The following is an 18,418-nucleotide window of genomic DNA, read 5'->3' on the forward strand; positions in this document are numbered from 1 at the left end:
GGGCAGCGGAAGATGGCCTAAGTGCTTGGGTCCATGCACCCACATGGGAGACTGGGAGGAAGCATCCGGCTCCTGGCTTCTGATGGGCGCAGCGCTGGCCATAGCAGCCATTAGCGGAGTGAACCAATGGAAGGAAGACCTTTCTCTCTGTCTTTCTCTCACTGTCTATAACTCTCTCTCTCTGTTTCTCTCTCTCACTGTCTAACTCTGCCTTGCCAAAAAAAAAAAAAAAAAAATTTCTTTCTTAAGATTCACTCATAAGAACCAGGGGTAGGGGTTTGCCCAGCAGAGTATCTTTTCTAAAATGCCCAAATCATCCATCTAAATAAAACTAAAACCATTTAGAATTCCCAAGAGAGGGGCGCCAGGCAATTCATGTCATCTTGCTACTTCCCGAGCTTTATTCTTGCTTCAGTTGTATTTCTATTTCCTTAAATAACTTTAAGTTATTGATTTCATTTTACATGTTGATCTCATTGTCTCTGGGGCTATAACTTTTAGCAGTGTGCTCTATTTCACAAAATTTCATTACGGCCAATCATTGCTTCCTAGAGGAATTTTGTCAAAAATGTTGTATCTCTACTGTATTCTGATAGCTACTAGGGAAACCAGATGACTCTCCTAGCCAGCTAACCTAGAAAAATCAGAAAGCAAGATAAGGGCACCATGACACTTCAGTTGATACAGCCTTGAACTTCACTTAATTACTGTCACAGACTGGGATAACTCGAGAATCTCAGGGCAATGCACATCATTGTTAACCCCCAAAGGGAGAACTTAGGGTGATGATCTTATTATTATGATTTTACCCACACCTCTAGCAGATTTTCCTATTACAATCTGTTCAATATCTGGTATGTCACTAAAGCCGGTGGGATCTTGCTTACTTCCAGACTTTTCAACATGACATTCCCTAAGTTTTGACCAATTTTTTTTTCTATTTACTCACAGAACTTTTTAAGGTCTCTGCTTAAATAGTTCTTCTTTGCAAAGACTTCCCCAGCCACTCATTAGAAAAGATGATGTGATTCCGTGTTTTCACACATTCATTCCTAGGCCCATTTGGTCATTCCTCCAGCTGTTATGTTAAGTACCTACTACATGACAGACACCTTGTACGCCTTCCATTATAACAATTTCCTAATTGTGTTATTGTTGACATAATTGTCAGTTTTCCTCATCAGATGCTAAGCTTTGAGAGGAAAGAACTTACTATCATGCTTATTATTGTTTCCTCAAATCATAGCATATTGTTTAGCATGTAATATATATTTAATAAATATATGTTGAATTAACAAATAAACAAATACAAACTTTCAGTCTGTATTTTTTTTTGCTTTTTTGAATTCAAACTAATTTTGTTTTTAAGTCTTAATTTCTTAGCAGCAACAGAAAAATTTCAAGAACTGCTGTTTTTTACGAATCTTTTCATATTATGTGTACAATTTGCAGCTTCAAAAGGAGTTTGAGTATTTCTCAAACATGAGGTATTACTCAGACATGAGGCCATGGCACTCCACAAAGCAAGACTAGAGTGTTTTAATAATCTAAGAGGTGAGAGCTTTTATTCTCTAACATATCTGAAAGAGAACTTAAACCAATGGCTTCTAAAGAGGATAAACACAAGTCAGGTGTCACATGGCCAGCTCTAGTCTTGACCAGAAGCTTGGCATGAGAGAATCCTTGAAAGTACACTTTGTGTTTTGCATGCCACTCATTTGAAGGGCCAACTTAATGGCTAATTGCTACAATTTAAACAAGGATCTCTAACTCTGGATTAAAAACAGAGAAAGTGCCACTGTCCCTACATTCATGATGTCACATTAAGTCCTATTACCTTTACAATGCTACCACAATTATAGATCAGATTTTTGTAGGAAGGGATGGTTTCAATTTAGGAAAGAGAAGGAAAAAGGAGAAATTAGAGAAGAAGGAAAAGGGACAAATGATAACATTATGACTCCCAAGTGTAAGTTAAAGACAAATGGAACGCATGTAGTAAAGTTTAATCATCCTTCAACTGAAAAAATTACTCTTCAAGTTTATTTCTATTCAAGTTTCAAATTTTAGTTCTTTTAGCTAACCAAAAGGAACAGTTATGCATTATTATATCATAGCACTATCTAGTCTTGTTCTTTAATGTAATGACTTTAGAACACGCAGAATTCCAGCATAAAGTGCAAGCGGTTCAAGTCCCAATATGATTATAATCCAATGTGCCCCAAATGCCACAGGATGTTTGTCTAAATAGAATGAATACTAACCTGATGGATTATCAGTGGTGATGACTGTTTTTGTTGTTGCCAAGAGCCATTTGGAAACTTATAATTCATGGATCATACAAAATTATCAACTTAAACATTAGCCTGCTATCAATTTAGTGAATTTTAATTCCTGCCTGCAGGAGTTTAGCAAGACCAAACCAAATGATTCTAGGGGCCTTTTATGGCCCACAGATCAAACGTTACACACCCCTAGACTACTATAAGAAAAGAGGAAAAAATACTTTTATGTATAAATGTGAAAGATAGATCAAAAAATTGAAAATGTATAATTACTATGTAGCCAACTAAATATTACACGAACAACTCCACGGGAAGATGCTAATATTATATTGTAAAGTAAAAAGCTGGTTTCCATACGGAATGTATGTATAATTCCACTCTAAAAATTGCACATAGATTTACACAGAATATGTGCAGTACAAAAAAATTGAAAGGATCATGCTGAAATACTAGCAGTGTTTGTGCCTAGGAGTTTATGAATACTTTAATTTTATTCCCTTCTACTATGTTTTCTGAGTTATTAATAATTCATTAAATTTATAAGAAAGCAATTGTTATTTATTTTGTTTTATTTTATCATATAGAGAAGGTCATGCTGTGGTACTCCAGCCTGAGTGTGAATTCATTTGAATAATTTAACATAAAAAATATATGTGGCCTAATTATGGGGAGGTCAACACTATCAATGGATGATTTATATTTTTCCATTTACATATATATATTCTACACCTTTTCCACTTTTAGGTAATAGAAAGACTATAAAAACAAAATCTAACTATAATTGGATAGAAATATTGTAACCTCTGAAGATAATTTTGGATTTGGCAGGTAGCGAAAGACAAGCACTAAATTTTAAAGGCATGGAAACTGAATTCAGGCATGTAATTTTAGTTAAATTCTGGTGTACTTCCTACCACAAAAGTCTTTGCACTTACACACAGATTAAATGTGGCTGCATTTTGTTCATGAAAGCTTACCATCTTCTGTAATGAAAAGATCTTGTTTTCAAACAAATAGAGAGGTGTAAAGGTAGCATAGACGACCATATGAGGGGACAGTGTTGATGAAGAACCTGTAAAATAAACACACATCGGGTCATGAAAATTCTAGTCAAGATAGGTTCACATGATTACTTTCTGTGTTCTCACTAGGCCTCACATGGCTACTACTCTGTGTGTGTGGAGAAAGAAAGAGAGAGAGAATCTCTCCCTCTTTTTGTAAACATACCATCCCACCCTTATGACAACATTTAATGTTAAAAGAATTATCTTGAAATGCAGTCACACAGAAGGTTAAGGGCTTCAAAATTTACATTCCATTTTGTCATATTTTACTATGCTTGTAGATAGTAAGAACATGGGCCTTATCTTTCACATTTTGCTTAGAAATCCCCTCAAATAACCCATACCCTTGCTCAGAATCTCTAAATTTTACAAAACATTAAAACACAATCAAACCAAGTTCTCTAGCACCTCCTAAGGATTGTCTTTCAGTCTCCAAAAACATGTTTCTCATTTCCATCTGAGGCTTCACCAAAAGCATCTTTAACATACATATTTCTACCAACTTCTCAAGGCAATCTAGGCTTTTCTAACTTGCATCTGAAAACTTCCAATTCTACCCAGTTCTAAAGCCACTTGCATATTTTGAGGTAAAAATAAGAGCAGCACCTTATTTATGGCACCAAAATATGTTTTAGTGAGGGCTATCGTGAGAAATAGAATTAATGAGGTGTATATGGAGATTTACTAAAAGGAAGAGGCTCACAAGATTATTGAGATTGACAAGTCCCAAGTCTGCAGGGTGGGTTGGCAGGCTGGAGGCCAGGAGAGACAACGGTGTTGTACCTATCTGTAAGTCAGCAGACCTGAGGTTTAGGAAGAGCCAATGCTTCAGTTCAAATCCAAAGCCCATGAGGTAGGATGAATCCCTTCGTATTTGAAGGAAGGTCAGTCTTTGTTCCATTCAGGTATGTAATTGATTGAATGTGCTGCTCTCCAATCAGGAAGGACAATCTGTTCTACTGGGTCTACAGATTTCAATGTTAATGTCATGCAAACATGTCCTCATGGGGAAATTCTGAATTGTGTTTGCTCAAATTTCTGGCACTTACTGGCTCAATCAAGTTGATTAACTATGAAACAAACTCTTTTCTAAATCTTTATTTAAAAGTATTAAAAGACAAAAGTGTTTTGATCCAAATCATATACCTCTTTTGCACATTGCAGGTTGCAAGTGTTGATGTCATTCCTAAAACTTCCTAAAGCTAAATATTTAATATTTAGGCATTAAGTATTTTGTCACAGATCTTCAACATATCATATGAGCTTCCTGGTTCTTTATGAGAGCAAAAATAAAGTTTGGTTGTGATACAAGTATTTAGAAAAAAGTTTCCCATTTATTTTATAGTATTTCATACTAAAATATGTTGGGACTTGGGAATTTCACAAGGGGTTATAGAAAAAATGTTTGAAACATTGGCTAAAGAGAGTGGTTTTGAATTATGCCTATTACCGAAAGGATGTTTATGACAAAAGAACTTGCCTCAATTTTAAGTATAATCACAGATTACAAGTGGAATTTTAATATTTGATGTTACTATAATGAAGAAGTCAGTGTTTAGTGAGGGCTGAACTTGGAAATATTCAATAAGTGTTATATCAGGGGCACTGGCCATTGGAATAATAGGGAATTTTGAGCTAACCTTTGTACAGTTCCTAAATGGTACTCAGGAGACCAGGAAGTTCAATCACTATAAAACGTTGCATATATGTATATATACAAAGTCTTCATCCCTTTTGTGCTTTTATATGAGAATAGCTGAGACTAGGTAATTTATAAAGGAAATAAGTCATTTTCTCATAGTTCTGGAGAATGGGGAGTTCATGGCTAAGGGGCAGCATGTGGAGATGAACTTTATAATGCATCATCCCATGGTGGAAGGTTGACAGGCAGACGGGCAGGGAGGGAGAAAAAGATACCAAATTCTTTTTATAAAGATCCATTCCTGGTATGACTAACCCACTAACTCATTACCTTGGCAGCTATGGTTTAATCAACTCTACACTCTACTTAGCACCCCGCCCCCCAGCTCCCATTGCTGCACTGGGGATCAAGCTCCCAACACAGGAACTCCAGGGCACACATTTAAACAACAGAACTAAGTATTTGGGAAAAAAGAGAAAAGGTTCATGCTTTTTAGATTTTCAAAAGATTCCGTCACCCCAAAAAATGTATAAGAACTGTTTGTCAAGTGTTTCAATTCATATTTGGCTCATTGCCCCTGTGTAAATATATTGTTTCATGCTGAGAGATTAGAACACACACAATGTTTTCTGGTTGTATAAAATATGAATAAAAGCAGTTTTTCAAATATCTTAAGGGTGGATATTTGAATCTGGCAGTTCTGTAATGTCCTTTTTTTAAAAATATTTTATTTATTTATTTATTTGAGAGGTAGAGTTACAGTGAGAGGGACAGACCGGGGGAAAGGTCTTCCTTCCATTGGTTCACTCCCCAAATGGCTGCAATGGCCAGAGCTAAGCTGATCTGAAGCCAGGAGCCAGGTGCTTCTACTTGGCCTCCCATGTGAGTGCAGGGGCCCAAGCACTTGGGCCATCTTCTATTGCTTTCCCAGGTCACAGCAGAGAGCTAGATCGGAGGAGGGACATCCAGGACTAGAACTGGTGCCCATATGGGATGCCGTTGCTGTAGGCCAAGGATTAACCTACTGCACCAGGGAACTGGTCCCTGTAATGTCTTAAAGTGAACTATCCAAGATATCAACCAGAAAATTTCCTTATCTATTTTTGCTATATTGGAGTAGCTCTTATTGAATTAGCACAATGCATAACATCAAATCTAATAAATGAAAGAGCTTTAAGGAGATTCAAAAGATCTATTCTTGGATCAAGAGACAGCACTTAAAATTTTAATATATAATATTTCCTTGAAAATTTTTCCATAATATTATGACTCCTCTATGGCCTACAACTGCTATACTAATTGTACATATTTTATGATCTAAAAGAAAATTTTGCTACATTGGTGTGATTTAAATATCTCATTAAACATATGATACAGATTTTTTGTGTATTTCTTATAAGCATATTTCAGAGGATTCTGCTATGAAATAAGCAAAAGTACTTAATTCCACTTTTATCATTTATCATTTTAATGAGATCATCAAATTTAAGCACTTACTGCTTTACTAGTGCTAGCAAAAAAATAGACATGTAGACCAATGGAACAGAATTGAAGCCTCAGAAATCAATCCATGCATCTACAACCAACTTATCTTTAACAAATGAACTAAAATAATCCCTGGAGCAAGCACAACATTTTTAAAAAACGGTGCTGGGAAAATTGGATCTCTGCATGCAGACTATGAAAAAGACCCCTATCTTACACCTTACAGAAAAATCCACTCAAAATGAACCAAAGACCTAAATCTATGACATGATACCATCAAATTCTAGAGAACAGTGGGTAAACTCTGCAAGACATTGGTATAGGGAAAGACTTCTTGGAAAAGACCCCATTAGCACAGGCAATCAAAGTCAAAATTGACAAATGGGATTACATCAAACTGAGAAGCTTCTGCACTGCAAAAGAAACACAGCAAAGTGAAGAGGCAACTGACAGAATGGGAGAAAATATTTGCAAATTATGCAACTGATAAAAGGTTAATATCCAGGATCTATAAAGAGCTCAAGAAATTCAACGACAACAAAAAACAATCCTGTAATAAATGGGCAAAGGAATTGAACAGGCATTTTTCAAGAGACAAAATTCCAATGGCCAACAGACATGTGAAAAAATGCTCAAGATCACTAGCCATCAAGGAAATGCAAACCAAAACCACAATGAGGTTTCACTTCACCCCAGTTAGGATGCCTTTCATAAAGGAATCAACAAACAATAAATGCTGGTGAGGATGTGGGGGAAAAGGTACCCAAATCCACTGTCGGTGGGGATGTAAACAAGTACAACATCTGTGGAAGACAGTTTGGAGATACATCAGTAATCTGAAAATAGGTGTTCACATGACCCAGCAATCCCACTCCAGGGAATTTACTCAAACAAAATTTAATCAGCAGAATAATAGTTTATCTGTACATCCGTGTTTACTGCAGCTCAATTCACAATAGCTAAAATATGGAATCAATCTAGATGTTCACCAACTGATGACTGGAGAAAGAAATTATGGTATATATACACTATGGGATACCACCCTGCAGTTAAAAAAAAAAAAAACAAACGAAATCCTGTATTTTGCAACAAAATGGATGCAACTAGAAACCATTGTTCTTAGTGAAATAAGTCATTCTCAAAAAGACAGATATGTTTTCGCTGATCTGAGATAAGTAATAGAGTACCTAAAAGGTAGTGTATTGGAGTGAATTGGCATTTTGAGATTTGATGGTTGTTTACAGTCTTTGTCTCTATTATTGAGAAACAGTGTTTTTATTTTATACAATTTGTTGAACTCTTTACTTACCATAGAGTTAATCTTATGAATATAAAGTAAATTGAAAACATGTAATTGTAAAAATTAGGAATGGAAATAGGAGAGGGAGGAGGATGGAGTGTGGGAGCATGGGTGAGAGGGAGGGTTGGGTGGGTAGTATCACTATGCTCCTAAAACTTTAAATTTTGACTGAAAAGTGATCCCTGTTAAATATAACAGTGGGAATAAGAGAGGGAGGAGATGTACAATTTGGGACATGCTCAATCGGACTTGCCCCAAATGGTGGAGTTAGAATCATGCCAGGGGATCCCAATATAATCCCATCAAGGTGGCATGTACCAATGCCATCTCACTAGTCCAAGTGATCAATTTCAGTTCACAATTGATCACACTGATAGGTCTAAGAGTCAAAGGGATCACACAAAGAAGACTAGTGTCTGCTAATACTAACTGATAGAATCAAAAAGGGAGTGAACGATCCATCATGGGAAGCGGGATACACAGCAGACTCATAGAATGGCAGATGTCCTAAACAGCACTCTGGTCTCAGAATCAGCCCTTAAGGCATTCGGATATGGCTGAAGAGCCCATGAGAGTATTTTAGGCATGGAAAGCCAAGACACCCTGGAAAAAAAAAAAAAAAACACCTAAATGGAAGATCTCTGTGAGTGAGATCCCAGTGGAAAGAACGGGGCCATCAAAGAAGGAGGTACCTTTCTCTGAAGGGAGGAGAGAACTTCCACTTTGACTATGACCCTGTCGGAATAAGATCGAAGTTGCCGATCTCAAAAGGCTTCCATAGCCTTGGCAACTCATGACAAGAGCCTAGGGAGATTACTAAACAAGAGTGTCAAATTGTTAGGTCAACAAGAGGAGTCACTGTGTACTTACTCCTCATGTGGGATCTGTCCTTAATGTGTTGTCCAATGTGAAGTAATGCTATAACTAGTACTCAAACAGTATTTTACACTTTATGTTCTGTGTGGGTGCAAACTGATGAAATCTTTACTTAATATATACTGAATTGATCTTCTGTATATAAAGATAATTGAAAATGAATCTTGATGTGAATGTAATGGGAGAGGGAGTGGGAGATGTGAGGGATGTGAGTGGGAGGGAAATTATGGGGGGGGAAGCCGTTGTAATCCATTAACTGTACTTTGAAAATTTATATTTACTAAATAAAAAAGAAAAAAGGAAAAAAAACTTTATATATGATACATGGAATTTGTATACCTTAAATATAATAAAAAATTTACTTCTTTAATAAATGACAATCTTAGCCTAAAACAGTGATTCATGGTGAGATGAACCCAAAATGACTACCAAGGTAGACAAATCCATTTTAACTTTTGTTAAAGTTTATAAATTTTTTTCTAGCTAAGAAGTTAAGCTAATTTCTTAGAATGAATAACTTTTATCAAATGTTTGGTTAAGCACTGACTGGCATTTTACATGAATTCATTCTCATATAAATCCTATGAATTAAGTTTTATTATGAATACTATTTTTTGTGTAAATAAATTAGGTCACAGGTTAAGTAATATAGCTAAGGTACATGATTAAGAAGTATATTGTGGATGGGTTAGGTGTTTGGCCTAGGTGCTAAGATATCAATTGAGATATCTGCATCCTGACTCTGCTTCCTGTTTATTTAGACACTGAGAGAAGTGGTGATAGCTCAAGTAATTATAATTCCCATCACCCGCATGAGAGACCTGCATTGTGTTCCTGTTATCCTGGTTTCAGACTCTGCTCAGTTCCAGCCATTGCAGACATTTAAAGAGTGAAGTGGAGCTGGTGCTGCATCATAGCAGGTAAAACTGCCGCCTGCAGGGCCAATATCCCATATGGGGGCTCGTTCTAGTCCCGGCTGCTCATCTTCTGATCCAGCTCTCTGCTATGGCCTAGGAAAGCAGTAGAAGATGACCCAAATCCTTGGGCCCCTGCATCTGTGTGGGAGGCCCAGAGGAAGCTCCTGGCTCCTGGCTTTGGATTGGTGCAGCTCTGGCCATTGCAGCCTATTGGGTAGTGAACTAGCAGATGGAATACCTCTCTCTCTCTCTCTGCCTCTGCCTCTTTATAACTCTTTTTTTCAAATAAATAAATAAATCTTTTTTAAAAAGTTAAGTAACCAGACAGAATTATAGCACACACACTCTCTCTCCTTCCCTCCTTCCTCTTATTTCCATCTCTATCTCTGTCTAGCTATTAAATAACAAAAATTAAGAAAGAAGAATAAAGTATAGAATGATACCTGGACTTCATGGGGATTCTTTGTTGTCTATTCTCTGAGGCAATAGCTGGGGTATTGGTGAGAATGCTCGTCCACTTTCCATCAGAAAATATCTGCATGCCTGAGATGTGATACAAATCTCAAGAGCAAAAGACTTTTTATACTAAGCTCATAATTTCTTAGTACAAGTCCTTTAATAAATTAGTATGTTTCTAATCTATTCATTTTCAGTAAGTTCCACACCAGAAATCATTCCAATGCATAATTCCCAAGACTAATTATTTTTTCTTTTATTTTCTTTGAAGATACCTGTAACAAAGAGGCCACGCTCTTTTTCTGTTTTTTTTTTTTTTTTTTTTTTTTTTTCACATGGGGCCCAAGCATTTGAGCCATCTTCCACTGCTTTTCATAGGCCATTAGCAAGAAACTGCATCTGAAGCAGCCAGACACAGACCAGCACCCATATGGGATGCCAGTTACAAGCCGTGACTTTACCATCTATGCAACTATGCTGACCTTGAGGCCACACTCTTCTAACAAGCTCTGTCACACAACCAGATATGGTACTTAAGAAGTTTTATGGGACCATTGTTGTTAAAGATCTTTGATAGTCTTATCTCAAATTATCTGTGTTAGAGAAATTTTCCAAGTTCCATGAACTCTGACATTTCTCTGCCTTGTATTTTTCTCACATATATTGGAAAAACAGACAATTCTTGCCTAAACTTCTATCTTGCTAGCAGTAGTTTTTATAACAAACACTACCTACAGTAGCAGACATTAAATCACTTATTTTATTTATGTATTCTTTTAAAGATTTATTTTAAATAAATATTTTTATTTCAGACAGTTACAAAGAGAGGTAAGGCAAGAGAGAGAGAGAGAGAGAGAGAGGTCTTCCATCTGCTGGTTCACTCCCCAAATGACTGCAATGACCAGAGCTGTGCTGATCCGAAGCCAGGAGCCAGGAGTTTCTTCCAGGTCTTCCACATGGGTGCAGTGGCCTAAGGACTTGAGCCATTTTCCGCTGCTTTCCCAGGCCATAGCAGAGAGCTGGATAGGAGTGGATTAGCCAGGACTTGAACCGGCACCCATATGGGATGCTGGCACTGCAGGCGGCAGCTTTACCTGCTATGTCACAGCACCGGCCCCACTTCACTCTTTAAATGTCTGCAATGGCTGGAACTGAGCAGAGTCTGAAACCAGGAGCTTCTTCCAGGTTTCCCACATGTGTACAGGGGCCCAAGCATTTGGGCCATCCTCCACTGTTTTTCCATGCCATTAACAGCGAGCTGGATTAGAAGCAGAGCAGTCGGGACTGGAACCAGCACCCGTGTGGGACGTGGGTGCTGCAGACAGTGGCTTAACTCATTGTGCCACAGCGCTGGCCCTGTCAATGACTTATTTTAGAGATTAAGGATTGCTGAGTGCGAGTGCATGGCTACTTTCCAACTTGTCTGAGGTTCCAGTTTTTCTGTGGTGTAGTGCAGATTTTCTCATGCTCGAGATATCTATTTCTTCACAACCTATCACTCTGCTGCTAAGCAGACACCCCACATTTCCATCTCTCTATTAGCACTCGACTCCTGGCAGTAGTTAATTTACCACCAAGTAATTTTAGCTTCAAAATAACCATACTCAAAAATATATGACTTAAGCACTATGGTAGTTTATTTTTGCTCATAGGAAGTATTGAATGGACATCCCTGATCACTAGAAAGACCTCCAGGTCGCCATTCTCAGACTCATATCTCTATCTTATTGGCTGTAACACTTTGAACACTGTTTTCTTGACTGCATCAAGTCAGCAAAAGGAGAGCTACACATGAAGCACTGTGCAGGTCAGCCTACAGAGGCTGTCCATGATGCCCACTCATGTTTCGTGGACTAGAACGTAGTCTCTCACTTCAAGAGAGGCTGCAAAAATGTAGCATAATTGTGTTCCCAGGGAGAAGAGGAAACTACACAGCTGGCGAATGTCTCTCATGATCAGAAAATATTCAAATTAATCATTCTACTAAGTTGTATTCTAATTTTATTGAATTTGTTCCTCTGAAACAAAAATTTTAAAATATTGGCATGTTGTTGAATTCTAATATATTACTAAGCAAATTCTAAGTTGTCACATAGTTTGTAAGTTAATTCTAAAAGTCAGTTCTTTACTAAATCTGATAATGTTTTTCTCAGATATCAGAAAGATATGACTTATTCATACTTTTAGAACTTAGTTTTCTCTAATTTCATAATCCATACACAAATTCATTTTAAAATTATGTCAAATTCTTTAGAGAATTACTTCTTTAGAGAACAAAAGTTTTCAACATTTTTTAAAGATTTATTTGAAAGGCAGAGTAACAGAGAGAGAGGGAGAGAGAGAGCTTATATCTGCTGGTCCACTCCCCAAACGGCCACAATGGCTAGAGCTGTCCCAGGCTGATGCCAGGAATCAGGAGTTTCTTCCAGTTCTCCCACATGGGTTCAGGGGCAAAAGTACTTGGGCTATCCTCCACTGCTTTCCCAGGTGCATTAGCAGGGAACTGGATTGGAAGTGGAGCAGCCGGGTCTCGCACCAGTGCCCATATTCCCGGGATGATGGCATCATAGATGGCTTAACCCACTATGGCACAATGCCAGCCCCCTCAATTTTTAAACTTAGTAATATTCATCCACAGATGTTGAGAGGAAATACACGATAGTACTATACATAGTGGACTCAAGCAAGATTCTCTAGATTCTTGGAAACCCACATTTTACCTATTAATTTGGAGTTCTTCCATAAAGTGGAGGCAGTGACAAAGAACTTCTGTATGACAGCACAGAGTCTGCAGAGGGTCCTCTCCATGGGGCATCATAATTGCTAATGCTTAATGATGACAATGTGTCTCTCGTTCTTTCTTTTCATAAGTGGGAGCTTACATCCCTCATTAACAGGACATTAAAGATGGTAGTTGATACACATGCACATACAGATGCTGATGAATGGGAGGCCCCAGATTTTGAACTAGATGTTATTACAGGATAGCAATTTGGGTTGAGACTCTTGATAACTGTTGAACATTTACATATGGAGGGGAAAGTAAAGTGATTATTCAGGGATCAGAAATGTTGAATGTGCTCATTCTTGATTGTTGTTCTACAAATGACTTCCTCTTTTACCTGAGCCCTTAGTTGATTTACATTTCCCAGCTGCCCTTACAGTTAGGAGTGTTCATAGGACTGAATTGTAGTCAAGGGAATGTGACAGAGGTGAATTACCACATGTATTAACAAAATAACTTATTTTGCCCTAAAAAAATCTCACACTGCAATTTTCCAATCTGTTTTCCCTTTCAGTGGTATAGGACTACAGAACTTTATATGCACAGCTCTAAGACAGAAGGAGCATGGATCTCATAAACACCATTAAGGAAAGAACTTTCTGTTAATCATTAACACTAGTCTTAGATTTTATGTAACTGAGAAAGAAATATATATATATTATTTGAACCATTTGTTAGTTACAGCACCTAGTATGCCTTAATGAACACATTTTGAAATAACAAAATGAAAGAAACCTTGAATGTCACATAGTTATTAGGGTATACAATGAATATTAATTATATGATATATAATCATATATAAATCCCTACATGACCTCTGCTATCTTAACACTGTATTTTGTTTATGGTATTCTTTTAAAAATATTTATTTTACTCTTATTTGAAAGACAGAGTTGCAGATACAGAGAGAGAGAGAGAGAGAGAGAGAGACATACAAGAGAGAGGTCTTTCATCCATTAGTTTATTCCCTAAATGGCCAAAATACCCAAGGCTACGCCAGGCTGAAGCCAGGAGCCAGGAGCTTCATCCAGGTCTCCATGATGTGGCAGGGGCTCAAGCACTTGGTCCATCTTTAGCTGCTTTTCTCAGACCATTAGCAGGGAGCTGGATCGGTGCTCATATGGGATGCTGGAATTGCAGGCGGAGACTTAACTCAATGTGCCACAATGCTGGCCCCTATAGTATCTAAAACTGTAAGTGCAATTTTATTTTAATGACAGGTATGACCAATATGCTGTTATTTTCAGAAATGTCATAAAACAGGTATCCTTTTTATTAAATATTCAGTGACTTCTCAGAGTTAAATTGAAGATATTATATTTCTAACATCAAATCAAGTATAAATAATATAAATGTTGTGTTACCTTTTTCATTGGAACTTGAATTGCAACAGTTACCTTTTGAATCCTCAGATCTGCCCATAATCTCAGTTAAAGTAAAACCCAAGAAACTGATTAAAGGAGATGCAAGACCTACTCAGATTAACTCAGTAGAAATAAGTTTACATGGCTGTAAGTTAGATAAAATAATCCTTTTGAGTTCATTCTAGCAAACTATTTTATCTTTAGCACATTCAAGAATTAACAAACCCTGGGACAGCACTGTGGCTCATTTGGTTAATCCTCTGCCTGCAGCGCCAGCATCCCATATGGGCGCCGGGTTCTAGTCCCGGTTGCTCCTCTTCCAGGCCAGCTCTCTGCTGTGGCCCAGGAGGGCAGTTAAGGATGGCCCCAGTGTTTGGCTTCCTGCACCTGCACAGGAGACCAGGAGGAAGCACCTGGCTCCTTGCTTCGGATTGGCACAGCGCCGGTCATAGCGGTCATTTGGAGAGTGAACCGATGGAAGGAGGACCTTTCTCTCTGTCTCTCTCTCTCACTGTCTAACTCTACCTGTCAAATAAAAAAAAAGAATTAACAAACCCTTTAACAATAAAGATGTTAATATGCAGCTCTACCAACAAGTAATAAGCACTTTACTTGTAATTCTCTAAGAACACCCACAGATACCATAGATATCATGGTACTCACTGTAAGAGATAGATTCTGAGTTTAAGGAGGTTCAATCACTTGCCTGATACTCATACACTCCACCTTGGAGCAAAGATCTGAACTCAGACAGTTTGACATCACAGCTCAAACTCTGAACCAACCATGCTCTGATATTGGATATTGACCTTAAATATGAATTTATCAGCAAAAAAAAGACTTTATTACCTTTATTTTCACCAATAAATTCAGCGAAAGTTTTAGTCATTTTCACAAAGAATTATGTGATGTTTCCCACAATCAAAAAATATTACTTACAGCATCAATCCAGGAAAGCAAGTTTTAAAGTACAACAGGAAACAGAATAATTAGTGACTGTTTTCTCTACCATAAATCCAGATATTTCAATAAGCACAAGAAACTACTATTATTGAAATTTGCTCAGACAACTCATGCAAAAATACATTAAGAACAAAGGCAAAATGAAGATAAACCAGGGAACCAGCACTGTGGTATAAAAGGTTTAGCTGCCACCTGCCACCTGAGATAACAGCATCCCATATAGGTACCAGTTTGAGTCTCGGCTGCTCCACTTCAGATCCAGCTCCCTGCTAATGGAATGAGAAAGCAGTGAGATATGGCCCAAAGTACTTGGGCTCCTGCTTCCCACTTGGGAGACCTGGAAGAAACTCCTGGATCCTGGCTCCAGCCTGGCCCACCCCTGGCCGTACCAGCCATCTGTGGAGTAGACCAGTCATAGAAGATCTATCTCTTGCTCTGTCTCTTCCTCTCTCCGAATAACTCTGCCTTTCAAATAAATTTAAAAAAATCTTTTAAAATAAAAGCAAAAGAAAATAAACCAGGGAGAGCACAGCACTAGAGGCAAAGGGACACATTTTCAACCCGAGTAATGAGGGACAAATTCAAATTGATAATCTACGTATGGAAGCACTATGAGAGATGACCCAAGATGGAGACTATGAAGTCTTCAGAGAGGGAACTGGTCAGTCTTACTTTTGAATATTGTGAGGTGAAATTTTTACATAATATATATATATATATATATATAACATATGTAATATGTAATCTGGTACATTTTTAAGAGACTAGTACACCTATTGCATTTCAGGTACTACAGAATACAAAGTGCACTGGATCAGGTGTCTTTAGAGATAAACTGTAAATTCAAATTGGAAATATGTTAGCTAAAATGTGATAGACACAGAAACCTGAGAATTCTCTTGAAAAAAGATGTTATATCAATCACATGATTATTATAAATAGACTTCCTATGTTTATTCAGTGACAATGTGATACACAAAAGTGTCATTGTCATTGTCAGATAAACAGACCATCACTTTAAGAGTCTACAGATTCACAGTTATTTTTTAAACATAGTCAGAAAGCTAAGAGGCGCACTGTGAGAAGCCAGATACACATATTCTGTCTAATTTGGTGCTTGCAATCTTATTAGGGTTGCAAGAAAGTGTGAATTTACTATGGGTTGCATGATAAATTTAAACTCCAAGTATTCTTCAGAGAAATACCTGAAAATGATTAGCAGAAGCCTCCTTTATATGTGGATATCTTTTCTCATGATTCTTAGGAACCTGGAAAATCTGACTTCTATCTCACGTGAAGGAGCTGGCACTGGCATGTGTGCCCATCTGAGGGCTCAACTTTAAGCAATCTTAAGCAAGCTTGAATAGGGGAAATATACGCCTATGTTCTAACATTTTCTATAATTTTAGCAAACAACTGAAATTGTTAATATTCTCAGACTGGAACTTACATTCTGATAAGGACTGCATAGAGTACTGTACATCTGATGAGGGTCTTGACCCATGAATTGAAAATTTGAATTTTTCCTTCTCCCTTTCTTTTTCTCCATCTTTACTCCTCTTCTTCCCAATTTCTTTTGCATCTGTTTTCACCAAAATATTAAAAAATCATGATAAATATTTTAAGTAAAGAGACTTAAATCAAGTTCCTTATTCAGTCATTGTATTGAAAGAAAGGTACCAAAATAGCAATATCATTTAAATATAAAACTACAGCCACATTTCCCCAAAACATAATCTTCTCTAATTAGAAACATCAAAGTAAAATGAGAGAAAATTGAAAAATTGAAATGTGTTGTGAGAGATAGGCAGCATTACTTATTAATAATGATGTGTGAATTTATGATTCATGGAAATACTTGAGTACATTTTCTTTATATAAGATTATATACTCAGATTAATATTCTCATTTTAAAAAAGCAAAAAAAAAAAAAAAAAACACCAAAGCTTGTATTGAAAATGGAATCCTAAATGTGGGGTGCTCTCAGATCTTCTTTATCTGGGTTCTTTATAGCTCAAGGAAATAGTGCCCTGTCTCCAAATATCTCCAAGCTTGGAATCCAATCAACATCCACAGACTAACACCTTAGTGCCAACATGGCTTGTATCATAAAGCCCTTGGACCTAGAACTAGCCTTTCTATATGACTTCCCATTCATATATATATTTCCATGAAATATTTCCTCTGTAATTAAAAAAAAAACTAAAGTTAATTTTACTCCCTAATAAGTCTCCACCAATTCTGAATCCGAAATTTCAAATTTCTGCCAGTAGCATCTACTAAATTTGTAATCATTGTTGTCATGTTCATTTTTTAACTTGCATAAATGAAAAAAAACTGATTTTAACTACTTATCATCTTCCTTAATTTCCAAAGTTAACCCGCCTCTACAAAGCAAACCTTAATTTTAAAAAATATTTATTTATTTATTTTAAAGGCAGAGTTAAAAAGAGGAAGAGGCAGAGAGAGAGAGAGAGAGAGAGAGAGAGAGAGATTGATTTTCCATATGCTGGTTCACTCCCTAAATGGCCACAATTAAATCCAGGAGCCAGGAGCTTCTTCTGGGTCTCCCATGCAGGTGCAGGGGCCCAAGGACTTGGCCCATCTTCTACTACATTCCCAGGCCACACCAGACAGCTGGATCAGAAGTGGAGCAGCTGGGACTCTAACTGGCACCCATATGAGATGGCTGTGCTGCAGGCAGGAGCTTTAACCCACTGTGCCACAGAACCTGTAACTTTTATAGTAGATTTAGCACTTATGTGATGTACAAAAGTGAATATTATCTGTAACTGAAAATATAGGACAAGATATTTAACTGTAAAAATTAATTATTAAAAATGTTATCAGAATTTTATCTTGTGTGTTTTATATCAATATTAATATAATTCAATAAAACTAATTTTGGGTAGCAATATGTGATTTCATGAATAATTCAAAATTGGACTTCAATAGCTATCAACTTCCAATCTATGATTAGAAATAATATAATATATAATAAAAATTTCAAGTAGCAAAAATCAACTGTTTTACACAGACATTTGGATAACATTTGAGAGTATTGATAAAAATGTGCTTTTACCAATACCCTAGTTAAATGTTGCTCCTCTGTCATTTTACTCCACCCACCTGGAAAACCCCTCTTTGAATAAACTTGGCAGCTAAGTCATACTGGAGATAATCTTCCCCTAGCTCTGCAAACCTCACCACTTCTATTTTAAATCTTCACAAAACTTTGCATCTTCCACCTCCACCTCACTCTGCTCAAAGCTAGGCTGCCT

The 18,418-nt window shown here is 37.1% G+C and overlaps 1 protein-coding gene across 3 annotated transcripts in view; it reads right to left on the reverse strand.

Moving 5' to 3' along the window:
* Nucleotides 1-18,418, reverse strand: part of ADGB (androglobin) — a 217,516-nt gene that overhangs the window by 144,145 nt on the left and 54,953 nt on the right. For 2 of the 3 annotated variants that reach the window (XM_008263621.5, XM_008263619.5), the window contains exons 9-10: nt 16,588-16,719; nt 3,263-3,357 (exon numbers count right to left, since the gene is read on the reverse strand). In XM_008263621.5, the coding sequence (XP_008261843.4) occupies nt 3,263-3,357; nt 16,588-16,719 (227 nt within the window). The remainder of the gene's footprint in view (nt 1-3,262; nt 3,358-16,587; nt 16,720-18,418) is intronic. The other variant, XM_089332586.1, reaches the window with a different exon arrangement.

Source organism: Oryctolagus cuniculus, chromosome 5, assembly GCF_051225735.1.
Source record: "Oryctolagus cuniculus isolate XC-2025 breed Fujian yellow rabbit chromosome 5, ASM5122573v1, whole genome shotgun sequence".
Lineage (NCBI taxonomy): Eukaryota > Metazoa > Chordata > Mammalia > Lagomorpha > Leporidae > Oryctolagus > Oryctolagus cuniculus.